Consider the following 16013-nt stretch of genomic DNA (forward strand, 5'->3'; position numbering starts at 1 on the left):
CATTCTGCTGAATCAATTGAATAGACTAACAATAGACAATTGAACAAACAGTCTTATTGAATAATCTATTCGCTTCTCTATGGATAATTTTGACAGCAGGGTGGAAGCTTTCTTGAATTGAATGATACGTGCTGTCTTTTGTACCTTCTGTCCAATGCGGGGGTGGGGGTGGGGGTGTGTGGTGAAGAACTGAGAATGTTTCAATGATGAGACAAGTGAGTGTAGTAACTGTTCTTGAATCTGACGGAGTGAGTCTTGTACCTTCTACCTGATGGCAGCAACAAGAAGAGAGCGTGACCTGGGTGGTGGGGGTCCCTGATGATGGAGGCTGCTTCCCTGTGACAGCGATTCATCTAGATGTATCTAATAGTTGGGAGGGATCCTCTACCTTGTGTAGGATTTTCTGTTCAGAGGTTTTGGATAGAGAATATAATTTTATGGCAGCAGTACAGTGCAAGACAAAGTACAAAAAATGAGAGAGTGTTCATTATCCATGAAACATTCAGAAATCCGATGGCCAAGGGGAATAAACTATTCCTAAGAAGGTTGAGTGTGGGTCTTCAGACTCCCGTACTTCATAGTAACAAGAGGGGATGTCCTGGACGGTGCACGACCATTTGAAGTTGCCCTGGATGCTGATGGCCGAGTCGACAGCCTTCCGCAGTCTCTTGTGTTGCTCTGCATTGGAGCCTGCACACCAAGCTGTGAAACAACCGGTTCAGGATGCTCAATCTTTAACAGCTCCCAGAGCTTAACAGGTCACCGGGCCATCGGGTGGACCAAAAGCTGGTTTCTTGTCAATGGTACAAAAGCAGAACAATTAATTGCGGGTGCAAGATGTCGCTCGCCTTGTGTGCATTTGGTTCCAGCAACCGTGGGGTTAATTTTGCCTTCTGGTGTTTAAATCCCCCCAAAGTATGTGAGCAGGGTTAATAATAACTCTTGCCAACCCCCCACTACTCAGTGCCATCAACTGTGATTGACATTTACCAGTGGGGAGGGGGGGACTTTTGGAACGAGTGCCAGCCAATCGGCTGCAGCCGACGGGTGGGGGACTCCCTCCTTTGACGTACGTCATATATGTGTCGCATGAGGGGGGGGCGGGACGGGGAACGGTGCGAGTTTATAAGAAGGGCGGTCGGGGCAGCGTCTGCTGTTCAGTCTCCGCCAGTCCCGGGTTGCGACGGATAAGGCAGGGCTTTTAATGGCAAAGAATTAAATCAGGACAATCCTTCGATTCCGCGCCCTGTGGATTGTTACCATCATGGCTATGACTGAAACACCAAGCGATTTCACTTATTCCAAAATGAGAGGCATCATTGTCTTCCTGTCTGGTAAGCTTCTTCCCTTTAGGGGTCGCGATTCTCCGGAGCCCTTCGCGGCCTCGCCACGTCTCCTAGTGTCTGTGCTGCGAGTTAAATGTTCTGGGAGCCAAGTCAGTACAACATGAGAAACGTGGCATCCACTTTGTTCAGTAAGCTTCCATAACGAGCCGAATTGGGCGGCGATGTAGCGAGGCCCCGGTTAACACTGGGACTTTTGTCCTTTAGTTGAGGGGTTTCGATTTACGATGAGATCCTTGCTCTCGTTTCCAGTAAGCGCGTCGGCATTCTGGTGAAGTCTGCACCGACTCTTGTGCCCGCCGGGTCACAATCTGTCCTCGTGTTTCAGGTGGCCTGTTGTATTTAAATAAATGTCAGTGCTGCGTCTAATTGTAAACTTGAAATTATCCGCAGCTCTCTGTGATTGGCTTCGGAACTGTTTCCATGTTTTCGTGTCTTAATGAGACTTCAATGTCTCGATTCCTACTAAGTTGAAGATTGCAATCTTAAAATTGTCAACTCGTAGAGCAGGTTTAAAGGGCTCTTGTAGGTTTGCAATTATTTTACTTTCTGAAAGAATGCGTCATTTTGGAGATTCGGTTATTTCTTAATCGCTACTGAGTTTAAAGCTGGAATGTTGCATAAGCGGCTGATTATTTCCGTGAAGTACGAAACGGGATTGTTACTCGTGTAATATTATATCGTGTCTCGGCGTGATTTTACTGTTTTGAGATTAAGCAGTGAAGGAAAATAATACATTTGTAGCAGGGCAGCATTTAAACGAAATCACCAACAAAGAGAAAGCATTTGGAGCTTAATTTAAAACTCGTTCTCTTTTATTTTTATAATCTCCAGCTTTCATAAAACAACGAAAGATCGGCTTGAATGATTTCATACAGAAGTTGGTGTCCAACCCTCAGATCTGCCAACAGTAAGTGTGTTTTGTTTTTTGGATGGGTTTAAGATGCGCCTGAATGCAGAATTATACTAATAAAGTTTCACTATTGAGTGCAAAATGGTACATTATTAATGAAGTTAAGCTTGGATAACCAACAATGCAGTTGGATAATCCAACTAATCAATTTAATAGGTTTGAGATAGTCAACGTTTAATGTCTTGCAGAAATGTAAGCAAAGAGCGCCACCTGGTGGCGATTTTAATTTTCATCTATGGAAAAGAATACATTCAACGTTTCGGGCCGAGACCCTTCAGCAGTAGATACCGCCCGGCCCTGCTGAGTTCCTTTAGCATTTTGTGTGTTGCTTGGAATTCCAGCATCTGCAGGTTTTCTCTTGTTTGTAAATGTACGGTTAACATTGCCGCCTGCACTCAGTAACATACACAAAACGTCGGAGAACCTCGGCAGGCCAGGCAGCATCTATGAAAAAGAGTATACAAGAGTATGAAGGGTCTCGGGCCCGAAACGTCGAGTGTTTACTCCTTTCCATAGATGCTGTCTGGCCTGCTGAGTTCCTACAGCATTTTGTTTGTTGCTTTGGGTTTCCAGCATTTGCAGGTTTTCTCGCGCCTGCACTTGGTGGCGTTCGTAAACGGGCAGCTCTGGGCTTCTAAACATAGTTTAAAAAGTGAGAATATAAAGTGATCTTTCTAACTGCAAAGATCAAAATGGTTATGCCTTTGTATTTGATTGAATGCTCGTTCTGCAGCCGCCTTCCTCGTGTTTTCTTATAATTGACCAAATGTAAGTTTGGGTAACCAGGGAGGTGCTGAATGGTCCAAAGCATCAGCTTCATAAGTTTGAAATAGTTAAGTGCACGTTAGAAAAGTGATTCTTGGCAGAAAGTTATCAAGCGCGCCATCTGGTGGTAATTTTTAAATTTGTCACAAAATGTGTGGTTATTTTTGTTGACCGCACTCGCAGCCATTGGTGCTTTCAAGGGCAGTTCTGGGCTTCAGAGCATTGCTTTGTGGGTTCATAAAATAACATCTCCATTCTTTTGTGTTTTTTTTTAAAACTAACACATCCATAATATCAGTTCTGTCTTGTGCCCCGTTTTGATTGTACTAAATGCTTGTTTTGCAGCCCTGATGTCCGTGCTTTCTTACAAATTGACCAAAACCAGCCACAGGAAACAGATGCCTATTCTGATGTGAGTAAATGTCTCATTTCTGGAAAATGCATCTTTCACATTACATGATATATGAATCCTAACAATGCTACTTTTCTTCTTCCTTCCAGTCAACTATTGGATCAGATGAATTTGACCTTTCACCATCAAATAGGTAAGAGTAAAATTTGTACAAATATGGTCAGTTAGTTTGATTGGGCCATCTTTTCTAGGTTACTCAACAGGAGCACATAGTTCGCAGATTATTTTAGATTTAAATCCTGCAGAGTTTAAGCTTGTAATTTGGGCTGGTAAGAAGAAAAGCCTTCATTAGTAGAAGAGCTATTTTAGTGTAATAGGTGAGCTATCATATTAAGTAAGTATCAATGGGATAGATTCAAGAAAAACTTTATGCAAATTTTCCTAATGTTTTCCTGCTACTGTGTAGTTTTAATGTCTGACGTATTAATGCTATGTAGAGAGATTAGTGCAATTGTTTTATTGCACCAGTGGTCACTAATCAGTGTTTTATTCCTGCCACTATCTGTAAGGAGTTATCCCCATGACTACATAGGTTTCCTCCGGGTGCTCTGGTTTCCTCCAACATTCCCAAAATGCAGGGTTAATTGTGGGGAAGTGTAGCAACATTTACGAGTTACCCCACTACAGTCCTCGCTGATTTGATAATAAGCATTTCACTGCTTAAAAGTACATGTGAAAAGTAAAGCTAATCTTTAATCTGTACTCCCCATTTTAAAGTCAACTTCTCTTTCTGTTTAAATAGTGTGAAGCCATCAGACTTTGATTACCTTCGAATAATTGGCAAAGGGAGTTTTGGAAAGGTTGGTACAGTCGTACATTCTCCATCTGCTTTGTATTCTGTGTTGCATGTTTATGGTAATAAGTCACATGAGTGGGAGTGTGGTAAAAGTGAAGGGAATAAGTTCCATATTTGTGCTTCGTTCGAGGCAGTTTGCAGCTGGGGACTAATGGATGTCATTATTTTTGTTAATTACTCATTTACACCTGGGTATACTTAAGTTATATTGTTTCAAGATAGCATGTTTGCTAATAAAATATCAAATTCATATCTTTGACTTTTGGAACTGAGGGGCGTCATACAAGTATAACAAATCCAAGGTGGGGGGGAGGGAGGGTGTTGACAGTGGTAGAATTCACCACCACACCTTTTATACACCATGCTTTAAGAGCTTGTGTGGCTGATTTGTTTTCCTTCATCTACCGGTCATTAGTAATTCATTCACAAAGCAGCCTTAGTCAAGGGAAAGCATTGCTCCACTGCAGTCCTTGAGATTGTGACCATTTCATTTCAGGTGCTGCTTGCCAAGCACAAAGAAACGGAAAAATATTTTGCAGTGAAGGTTCTGCAGAAGAAGGTGGTCCTAAAGAAGAAAGAGGTAAGCTATTGACATTCACATGTACACAAATGTAGGCCGATTGGAGGGGAGACTTGGGGTAATTTAGCAGATGAATGTAACTTCCTCTGTCCTTTAGCATTGAGCAAAGTGTTTATCTTTCTTCAGCAAAAACACATAATGGCAGAGCGCAGTGTGCTCCTGAAGAACGTGAAGCACCCGTTCCTAGTGGGACTCCATTACTCCTTCCAAACTGCTGACAAGCTCTACTTTGTCCTCGACTATGTGAATGGTGGTGAAGTACGTAACACTTGAGTATTTCATTGCAGACTTGCCTCATTTAAAGAAGTATTCTGGTTTTGTACACATAATTCAAAGTCTGCACAAGGCCGCTACTAGTTTCAACCCCCCCCCCCCCCCCCACACCATGAGCAGTCAATCGCTTTTGCTTATTTCCGTGGAGTCACTAGCAAGGGGTCGAGGTTTAGCCATGACTCTCAGGGGTGGGTGCTGAGTTTTTTGAATAAAACACAGTTGATTTGAACTGAGCTGTGATAAATTCAGAAGCTTGAACTAGAAAGTACGTGGATATGTGTGTCACATCTGAGTTAAAGTCGGCTTGCTGTTGTATGCTCGAGTAGCTGGCTGCCAAATGGGGTGGTCCGTTACAATAGTGCTTTACAATACTTTATAGTATCAGCGACCCAGGTTCAATTCCTGCGGCTGCCCGTAAGGAGTGCCCCCCCCCCCCCCCAATGACTGCATGGGTTTCCTTCCACAGTCCAAAGACGTACTGTTTTGTAGGATAATTGGCCATTGTAAACTGTCCTGTGATTGGCCTAGGATTAAATTTGGGGAATTAAGGGCAGCATGGCTCAAAGGGTTGGCAGGGCCTATTCTGCGCTGTATCTCGATAAATAAATTAAAAAAAAACTTAGCTGTAGTAGCAACACAGGCACATGACATCGTAGAACAAAGTCCATTTTAGTGGAGAGTGGTCATAGAGTTGCTATACTGTTGGGATTAGGATTGTACTGGCTCAGTCATTATAGGGCACAGTGGAGAGTATCCAATCGTCACTGGTTGCATCACAGCCTGGTATGCCCAGGAACAGAAAAGTTTACGGAAGGATACAGCCCAAAGCCCTCCCCACCATTAAACACAGAGCGCTTCACAAGAAAGCTGCATCCATCGATAAGGTCCCCCATCATCCAGACCGTGCTCTCTTCTCACTACTACCATTGGGAGGAGCCTTGGTCCCTCACCACCAGGTTCGGGGACAGTTAATACCCTTCAACCTTCGGGGCCCTGAACATTAACCCTTTCATCCCTGGGATTCTCTCCAATGCCAGCTCATCCCTAGTCATGGAACATTAATTGCAATGGGTTTATTATGCAAATTGTTTTAGTTAAAGTTCCTTCTCCATGTCCTGATTGAGTGCAGCTTTGTGACACTTGGCAAGACCAGCTGATGTTCACAAACATGCCATCGATTCCAACAGCAAATCCCCTGAACGGTAGTGTAAAGATGGTTTCCATATAACTCTGGGCACTGTCCTTGTAATGCCTGTAACGATTGAATTAAAATACAACTTTATTCCCTCCAGCTGTTCTACCACCTTCAGCGGGAACATGTGTTCCTGGAGCCTCGAGCCAGGTTCTACGCTGCTGAGGTTGCCAGTGCCCTGGGTTACCTGCACGCCCTGAACATTGTTTACAGGTGAGTTTGCATTGCTATTCGAACCATGTCTACGGGACGGAGTAGAGTTAATATTTTGGGCTGAATAATGCAAGGGGGCATAATTTTAAAGAGGAAAGTATAGGGTGGATGTCAGCAGTTATTTATTTTTTTACAGTGGTGGGTGCAGTGCCTCTGGCAGATACATTAGGAACGTTTAAGAAACTTAGAAGGGCACATGGATGATGGAAAAAAATGAGGGCTGTGTGGGAGGGAAGGGTTAGATTGGTCGTTGGACACTGAGATTACCTTTGCAGACTTGTTACTTATGCCAGTGGCATTTAGGGCAGCAGTGAAGTTCCTCGGCCTCTGGTGGTGTTCAGGGCTTCCTTCATCGTGTCAGTAGCATCCTCTCGGTTTTCACCAGTCAGTCATGCAACTCCCAGGTGGAGACTCAGGAATACTGTCACACTCAGATGTAGAAGGGGATTCTTCAGTGCTCTTTCCAAAACAATTTTGTTTGACCCCCCCCCCCCCCCACCCAACCTGGAGAGCTGAACCCCCAAACCAGGGTGACTGGTAGACCACTCTTAGTCTGGCCTCTACCCTTTGACCTGTTTGGCATGGATTACCCTACCAAGAGCCAAAGCCTAAAGCCCTGACTCCAGCTCTCCAGGTCAGAGGTACGCAAGCCTCCAAACCTAGTGACAAAGGTCCTCTTGAAGGACCTTTGCAGAATTTTTATGCAAAAAGCATTTTCCTGTGTTAATTGTATTTTATTATTTTCAGAGACCTGAAGCCTGAAAACATTCTGCTGGATTCTGAGGGCCACATTGTCCTCACAGACTTCGGGCTGTGCAAAGAAGGGGTGGAACCTGATGGAACTACCTCCACATTCTGTGGCACCCCAGAGGTAAGTGATGAGAAGTTTTCTCGTGTGAAAGTAAGCTAACTGAATCCCACCTGACTACACATCCGGCCCGGGTACTAGACCAGGATTGTGTGCACCTATTATAAAGTCAGGCTGCAGGAGGAGAACAGGCATGCAGTTTCATGACTTGGGGCCCTTAGCCCAAGTGGAGCTTAGGCCATTGATGACCTTCCATATCCATTGTCCAAAGTCAATGGTATGGTTGGAGTTTGTGTAATCCATTGTGTCCACTGGGGATTGGCCTATGCACTTCGTCAGAGCCCTGTTGGCCAGCCTTGCCCATTTCCACCTCTCATGACAGGGGTTGGACTTCGAGAGTCAGGCAATTTCATTATTGTTAATAAATTATTACAGCGCGGGTAATGGGGCCCTTTCGTCCCAACGAGCCTGCGCTGCTCCCCATGACCAGGCAAAATAACAGTCCGGCACAGGCTGGATGGGCTATATGATCCATTTCTGTGACTCGAATGGCCAGTTAACCTCCTAACTCGAGCGCCTTTGGACTGTGGGAAGAAACAGCAGCACCTGGAGGAGACCCACACGCTCACAGGGAGAACAGCAGGAATTGAACCCAGAATGCTGGCGCAGTAATAGTGTTACACTATCCCTGAAGAGCAGATCTCTTGACCTGATCCCCATGCTCTTAACTGCTGGTTTTTATTCAATTGTTATCTTAATATTTTAGACTTTACTATATCATGATAGTGCCCTCTTCTCTCCACACCTCTCCCCCTCTGCAAAGCTGGTTCCATCCTTGTTCCAAAACGTTATTTTGTGCCCCAAAGACGCTGCTGGAATTTGGACCTTCTGGCATTTTCTGTTTTCCGCAGAGTGGCAGTGGTTAATATCAGACAACATTGTTTTAGGGGTTTTAGCGGAAGTGAGAGGTGTTATTTTTTTCAGTGGTAAGCTCCTGGACTGCACTGCTGTGGGTGGAGGTAGAGGTGGATACATTAGGGGCATTTAAGTTTTAGATAGGCTTGTGGGCAAAAGATGAAAGGGTTATGAGCTCTATAGGAGGGAAGAGTTAGATTGGGTTAAAAGGTCGGTACATTCCTGTACTGTGTTGTGCATTTCTACATTGTGAAAGCCTAATACTAATGCATTTGTGTGTTTTTTTTAGTATTTGGCTCCTGAGGTGTTACAGAAGCAAGCTTATGACCGAACAGTTGACTGGTGGTGCCTGGGATCTGTGTTGTATGAAATGCTGTATGGATTGGTAGGTATCATATCATGGCTTGCACTGAATGCAATCTCTTTTGCTCTGTAGCATTCAGAGAACGTATCTCCTTGTAAGGCACGGCTTCCCAGCCTGGGGTCCACAGACCCATTGGTTAATGGTAAGGGTCTATGGCATCAAAATGGTTGGGAACCCCTGCTGTAGGGCTTGGTTCTATACTGTCTGACAATGCAATGCATCATATTTTGTGAGATTTTTAAGGTTTCAGACTATAGAATCCTACAGTATATGTGCCCTTCAGCCCATAATATTTTGCTGATCTTTTAACCTACTCTGTGATCAATCTAAACCTTCCCTCCCATATAGCCCTCCATTTTTGTATCAAACATGTATCTAAGAGTCTCTTAAATGTCACTAGTCTGCCTCTACCACCCTCCCTTGACAGCAAGCTCCATGCACTTGCTGCTCTGTCAAAATAAAACTAGCTGACATCCTCCCCCTATGCTTTCCTTCAATCACATTAATTATGCCTCCTCGTATTAGCGCTGGGGGAAATCGTCTTTGGCTATCTGCTCAATTATCCCTCTTATCTTGTATACCTCTATCAAGTCACTTTTCATCCAGAGAAAAGCCCCAACTCACTCAACCTATCCTCCTAAGACATGCTCTGTAATCCAGGCAGCATCCTGGTAAATCTCCTCTGCACCCTCTCTAAAGCTTCCATACCCTTCCTATAATGAGGCGACCAGAACTGAAGTACTCCCAAGTGTGGTCTAACCACGGTTTATAGATCTGCAACATTGACGGCTGGTGGTGTAGTGTGGCATCAGCACCGCCTTTGAGGGTGGTCCCTGGTTCGAACCTGGCCAGCTCTTTGTACACCTTCCATCTCTGCTGGGTTGAGTGTCGAGCTAGCTACTTGGCCTCGTAAAAAAAGACAAAATGCTAAAGGTTGCCACCCAATGCACTAGAAGTAATAACATTATTACCTTGTGTCTTTTGAATTCTGTAAGTTATGATTGTATCCTTTCTCCTAGCCCCCATTTTACAGTCGAAACATGGCTGAGATGTACAACAACATCCTTCACAAGCCCCTGCTCCTAAAACCCAATGTGTCGAACTCTGCCCAGGATCTCCTTCAAGGTCTGCTGCAAAAGGACAAAGCACAGCGACTGGGGGCCAAGAATGATTTTGTGAGTACCGTGACTAAGGCTGTGTTTTGGGGAGGATGGTGGGGAAGGGATGGAATCCAGTAAAGGAAAATCCAGTTGAAATGACAAACCAGTCATTGTATTTGAATAGCAAGTGCTTTTTTGCTAATGATGGGATTTGGATTTTGTTGGTAAGGCAGCTGTTCATTGATTACTAATAGTTGCTTGTAAGCCTCAGGCCAAAAGAGGAGGTTGGCTTTTCATTCAAGGTAACTTTATTATCAAAGTACATATATGTCACCATATACAACCCTGAGATTCATTTTCTTATGGGCATAGTCAATAAATACATTATAGAATAATAACCACAATAGAATCAATGAAAGACTTGGGTGTTCAATTAGTGTCCAACAAACTGGAAATACAAAAACAAAATAATGGATATCGAGAACATGAGATAAGACTCCTTGAAAGTTGGTCCATAGGTTGTGGGAACATTTCAATGATGGGGCAAGTGCAGTTACCCCTTTGGTTCAAGAGCCTGATGGTTGAGCGCTAATAACTGTTCCTGAACTTGGTGGTGCGAGTCCTGAGGGTCTTGTAACACCTCCCTGACGGCGGCATCGAGAAGAGAGCATATCCTGGGATGGTGGGGGGTCCCTGATGGAATCATTCCTGAAAAATTAGGGTATTGAGTGGATTTTGACTCCCTGATGGCTTTAAATTCCTTGCCTCCTATTACTATTCTAACCCCCGTCTCTAGATCATAGTGTAGATACTAGCTTGGTAACATAATCACTAAATTGCCCCAATACTTTCAACTGTTGGGAAAATACATTAATGTTGCTTTTCACTGTATCTTCAACCACTAAATTTTTAGCCCCGGGTGTGACTTGTCCCAGTATCAGTTAGACACTCAATGGCCATTTTATTAGGTACTGGAGTAAAACCCAGTGTGGTTTTTTGCTCCTACAGCCCATCCATTTTGATGTTTGACATGTTGTGCATTCAGAGATGCTCTTCTGCATACCACTCTTCTAACACATGGTTATTTGAGTTACTGTAGCCGCCTTGTTGGCTTGAAACAGTCAAGCCATTCTCCCCTGATCTCTCTCATTAAGAAGGCTTTTTTTTTGCCCTCAGAGCTGCCACTCTCCGTAAACTCTAGAGCATGGGTTCCTAAGTTGGGGTCCACGGACCGCCCCGGTTAATGGTAGGGGTCTATCGCATTAAAAGGAAAGTAGGGAATCCATGCTCTAGAAACTGAAAATCCCAGGTCAGCAGTTTCTGAGATACTCAAACCACCCCATCTGGCACCAACAATCATTCCATGGTCAAAGTCACTTAGATAACATTTCTACCCCATTCTGATGTTTGGTCTGAACAACAACTGAACCTCTTGACCACGCCTGCATGCTTTTGTGGATTGAGTTGCTGCCACCTGATTGGCCAATTAGGTGTTTGCATTGACGAGCAGGTGTTCCTAATAAAGTGGCCACTGCGTGTACGCTCTGGACCTTGTTTCAATTTGCCAATTTTACCCACTGTTCGAGGGCACTGGTTTTGCTGGGGCATAGTTCTGGTGTCAGAACCAAGCCTACTACTATCTTGCTGAAGGGACAGTAGACAAGTTGTTTGAGCATGAGGGCATCACAAAACCAGATACTGGAATTCAGTGATTCAGTGGTGTCCACCCTCATCCTTGCTTTCCCTGAGGTCAGCCAACTAACGTGGGCAGCATGGTAGAATAGCGGTTAGCATAATGCTGTTACAGTGCCAGCAATCCCACTGCTGGTCTATAAGGAGTTTGCGCTTTCTCCCCATCGCTGTGTAAGTTTGAGGTGCTCCAGTTTCCTCCCATTTGCAAACACTGTGAATTAGTAGGTTAATTGGTTCCATGGGCTTGTTGGGCAGAAGGGTCTGTTACTGTGCTGTATATCTAAATAAAAAGTAAATAAACCTGCCAAGGTCCACTTCATTTTTTCCCCCCTTAACTGTCTTTAATCTCCAATTCACAGTTGGAGCTGAAGTTCCATTCGTTCTTCTCAACAATTAACTGGGATGATCTCATGGCCAGGAAAATAGCTCCTCCGTTTGTCCCTACAGTGGTGAGTACTGGACGTGTTATTGACTGGAATCTTTCAGAGACTGGTTGAGTAAAAGGATGATTTCTGTAATTGTATGATTGTTGCTTTAAAGATACTTCACTGGTGGTGTAGTTGTGAAGTGTAAGAGAAGCAAGGACCTTGACGGTAATGTCTAGCTCTTCTTTATTAAGAGGCACCAAGTAATTAAGACTTGCAGGAAGTTGCTCATTGCAATAAAGATCCATACATTAAACAAGTATTTGTAAAGTTTAAAGGCAGATGAGTGTTAATTGACCTACTCCATAAGCTGCTTGGTGTCCACATGGAACACTTTTTTTTAATAAGTTCACTTTGAGCCTGTCTGTGCTGGTGTAGTGGCATCCCGATCAGTGAGGTTCTGGGTTCGAATTTGTTCAGCCCCTTTCAAGAGTTCTATCTCATTTTCCTTTCAGTAGCAGTGTGATTCCACGTGCCACTGGGGGCTGTACACTAACAATACAGCCTTGGAACTTTCAGAAGAGACTGGAAAATTCACTATTACCTCAGTTGCTGACATGCACTATAAAAGACTTTTTCTAATGTTGTAAATACATGCTGGTACTGATGCACATTTGATTGGAGCAGAATTGGGCTTAGGCCATTTGGCTTGTCGCGTCTGCTCTGAAATTTCATTACGGCTGATCCATTTTCCCTCTCAACCCCAATCTCCTGCTTTCTCCCCGTATCCCTTCATGCCCTGACTGATCAAGAATTTATCAACCTCTGCCTTAAATATGCTCAATGACTTGGCTTCCACAGCCACCAGTGGCAACGAATTCCACCGATTTGCCACTCCCTAGCTGAAGAAATTCTTCCTCATCTCCATTCTAAAAGGACCCCTGTCTATTCTGAGGCTCTGTCCTCTGGTCTTAGACTCTCTCCACCACAGGAAACATTCGATAGGTTTCAATGAGGTCACACCTCATTCTTCGGAATTCCAGTGAGTACAGGCCCACGGCCGTCAAATGCTCCTCCTATGATAAGCCTTTAAATCTCAGAATCATTTTTGTGAACCTCCTTTGAACCCTCTCCAATGTTGGCACATCCTTTCTTGGGTAAGGGGCCCAAAACTGCTCACAATATTCCAGCAATATTCCAAGTGAGGCTTCACCATTGCTTTATAAAGCCTCACTATCTGTACTTTAACTTATTTTTATATAATTATAATATTTTTACTGTTGCATGTCACAACAGCACAGCAAATTCCTAAAATATGTAAGCGTATGACACATAAAGTTAACCCTCGATCGTTGATGAGTCATCTATGGTGCATCCTGCTTTCTCAGAACTGCTTGAAGGCAATCAGTCTCAAGGGGTGTACATGGTGTGTAGTTTCCTGATAAGACCTGCTGCGTTATAATTTTATTCCTGGTATTGGGTGTGGCATTTCTCAGTGCAACAGCTTCCACTAAAGTGATAATCCTTATCCAGTGCACATGCACTAAATTGTTAAAGTGCTTCAATAGCAGAGACATCTGGGTGGGAGGGGGAGTTCCAGTCAGCAATTTCACTTACAATAGAGCTTTGGGCAAATTTTGCCCTAGGCCAAGTTGAAAAATTGATGGTAGTTTGTTTTAATTTTCTTTCAGTCCGGACCCACTGACCTGCAGCACTTTGACCCTGAATTTACACAGCAGCCAGTTCCGAACTCTGTGGCAAACTCCCCCGAAGATGTTCCATTTACAGCCAGCATGCGAGAGGCTGCTGAGGCATTCCTTGGTTTCTCCTATGTGCCTCCTGTAGATACCTATCTATAATGCCAAGGAGTTTGGCACTTTAAAAAAAAATTGACAAATGGCTGAGGTTCAAACCTGCACACTGTGCACCTTATTCTTCATGCACAAGTTGTCCCCCCATCTCTCAGTGAAGAGAATTTTTCTTTCTCTAGGGACACATTCCTCTGGATGTTGTGTGGAGTACCTAACAGTCAAGATCATTGCCAAATGTCAATTTTTAATTTTCCTTCAGCTTTTTCACTTTGCAGTAAAGTCTTGAGACAGACTTTCCAATCGTTAGGCAACCAAAATGCCTTCAGAGCCAGCCCTTGTGACAGGGAGCTGTCTTGGGCACTCCTTGCAATCTGCACCACTACCACGACTCCAGTTTCTAATGAGAAAGTCAGCTCATACAGAAGAGGCCGAGGGGAAATGTTGTACATGTGAAGTGATTTATGGCATCCGGAGCAACTGATGCTGCTACTTACTGGGAGCAACTGCAAGATCTATCTCTCCCATTACCTGAAATTGCCAAGATGCCACATTCCACGAAGGATCTGAACTGTGGTCTTAATGGTCGTGCAGTTGGGACCATTGGGAACATTAACCTCTCAGCAGCAGAAGTAATGCTTTTGTGAACATTGAGCTGTTTTGGCAGAGTATGGACTGAAGATATTTTGTTTCCATTCTAAGTTGAGCTTTTCCCAACTAATCTTTCAATGTGAACCCTTAGCCCATGACTTGTTGTCTCTACTTCAAAATGAAATGTACCAGTCCTTCAGCTAAGTGAATTGTTATTTATGAATCATTTAATGTTTGTATTTGATATTTGAAGCCCAGTCTGATCAGGGGTATCAACAGCATGGCTGGAGGAAAAAGACTTGATCAGAACAGAGTTGCTGGGTGAGTAGATTATTCATAAAAGCCATTTGGCTTTTAGGAGAAAGAAAAGACTTGTGGTGGTCGCACATTTTTACCACAGCCAAAGCTTCTAAATGGAACAGTGTTACATTTGGGGTGAGGTAGGAAACCCTCCCCACCTTGCTGATTTAAAAAGTAGGGGGGAAAAGAAGGAATGAAGTGGTTCCATCACAATCCATTAAAAATGAGATTGCTGGAGATGAAGTTGAGGATCTGAGGATTTACTCTTCCTCGAGGTGGAAGTAAACCAATCCCAGGCTATCTTCAGATATGCCAACTACTGCTGTTTAAGCTATGAGATATTCAGTGCACAATGTTAATAACTGGATTGATATTTCTTTCACATTTGGAAGATATTTCTGTATCTACAAACATTTTAGATGTTTAAGGGGCATGGTACATATCTTAGATTTTTGAGAATTTATTTTTTTTAAGATCTCAGCTTGTACTGAATTTGACAATGTACTGTATTTGCCACCTGCTGTTTCAGTAATGTTGCTAGTGTTACAAACTGGAAGATGGATTTGGAATTGTTACTAGAACGTCACTAATGTGCAGCTATGTTTGTGGCTACTTGAATGATGTCAAGAATCATCAGGAAAGCAGATTTTCACCTACTTAACATTAAACCCAAAGCATTTCAGTTAGAAATGTAGTCAGAGGATTAAATGTTTTAAGTAAGCCAGCAACCCTCCCTGCAATCTCCATATTAACTATAGCATCCAACAGAAGCCTGTTGTCTGGTACTGGAATGCCAACCAACTGTGTAGAAACCGTAAACTTATTCATGCATCAAAGTTCTTGTTCTAAATCAGAAATCAAATTTAAAGCCTATTTAGGTTAGGTTTTCATGCATGGATTTATGAAGATTTGCCTGACCTTGTGTTTAGAAAAAAATACTTAATACAAAAATGAATTGTTGTACTAATAAAATAAATCTGTAGTTATGTTGTGTATACATTTGCAGTGCAAGATCAGACCATCTGTTGGTGTTATTGACATAACTGCATCCTATTTCTAAATCAAGAAAATGTTGAATAAATAAAAATGCTTATTTCCACAGTGGGTTTTTTTTATTTTAATATAAGGTATCTTTCTTATCAGCACCATTTTAAACTTGTGGACAATGTCTCTTCAGGTATGTTTGCCTTGAACAGCGAAGCATTGTAAACTTGAAGGGAAAGGCTGAGCGGATAGACAAATGGAACCCAATCCAAATAAGTTTGAGCACTGGGCCTGAGTGAATGAAGCACTACTGAGTAAAGTACTACTGAGATCAGAGGAATCCTGGAGTGTTGTAGTGAGAGAAGTCAGCAAAGCAAAGATGCTTAAATTTCCGGGGGGGTGGGGGGGGGGGGTTATTGAAGCCACAGCCTTCATAAGCATACAAAAGCATAACTTGCTAAAGACCAACATGACTGCTGATGGCTTTGCTGGCCAGTAGAAAAGAAAACATTTTCAGAGCTATAATGGAAGAGTAGACATACAGAACTATTCTGATGGCTCCTTCAGGATGTCAGCAGTAAGTGCGCAGACATTGATGA

The 16013-nt window shown here is 43.3% G+C and overlaps 1 protein-coding gene across 4 annotated transcripts in view; it reads left to right on the top strand.

Moving 5' to 3' along the window:
• The window catches only part of si:ch211-195b13.1 (STKc_SGK domain-containing protein), an 85582-nt gene extending 70033 nt beyond the window's left edge, over positions 1 to 15549 (top strand). For 2 of the 4 annotated variants that reach the window (XM_059949286.1, XM_059949287.1), the window contains 12 exons: positions 2178 to 2253; positions 3367 to 3433; positions 3523 to 3566; positions 4176 to 4233; positions 4726 to 4809; positions 4936 to 5067; positions 6375 to 6487; positions 7235 to 7358; positions 8500 to 8595; positions 9594 to 9749; positions 11726 to 11815; positions 13423 to 15549. In XM_059949286.1, the coding sequence (XP_059805269.1) occupies positions 2178 to 2253; positions 3367 to 3433; positions 3523 to 3566; positions 4176 to 4233; positions 4726 to 4809; positions 4936 to 5067; positions 6375 to 6487; positions 7235 to 7358; positions 8500 to 8595; positions 9594 to 9749; positions 11726 to 11815; positions 13423 to 13590 (1208 nt within the window). In that variant the 3' untranslated portion in view covers positions 13591 to 15549. Of the gene's footprint in view, positions 1 to 1106; positions 1335 to 1408; positions 1475 to 2177; positions 2254 to 3366; positions 3434 to 3522; positions 3567 to 4175; positions 4234 to 4725; positions 4810 to 4935; positions 5068 to 6374; positions 6488 to 7234; positions 7359 to 8499; positions 8596 to 9593; positions 9750 to 11725; positions 11816 to 13422 lie in introns of those variants that run through there. The other 2 variants (XM_059949288.1, XM_059949290.1) reach the window with 2 other exon arrangements.
• Positions 15550 to 16013: the final 464 nt, after the last annotated feature.

The sequence above is a fragment of the Hypanus sabinus genome, chromosome 24 (genome assembly GCF_030144855.1).
Source record: "Hypanus sabinus isolate sHypSab1 chromosome 24, sHypSab1.hap1, whole genome shotgun sequence".
NCBI lineage: Eukaryota > Metazoa > Chordata > Chondrichthyes > Myliobatiformes > Dasyatidae > Hypanus > Hypanus sabinus.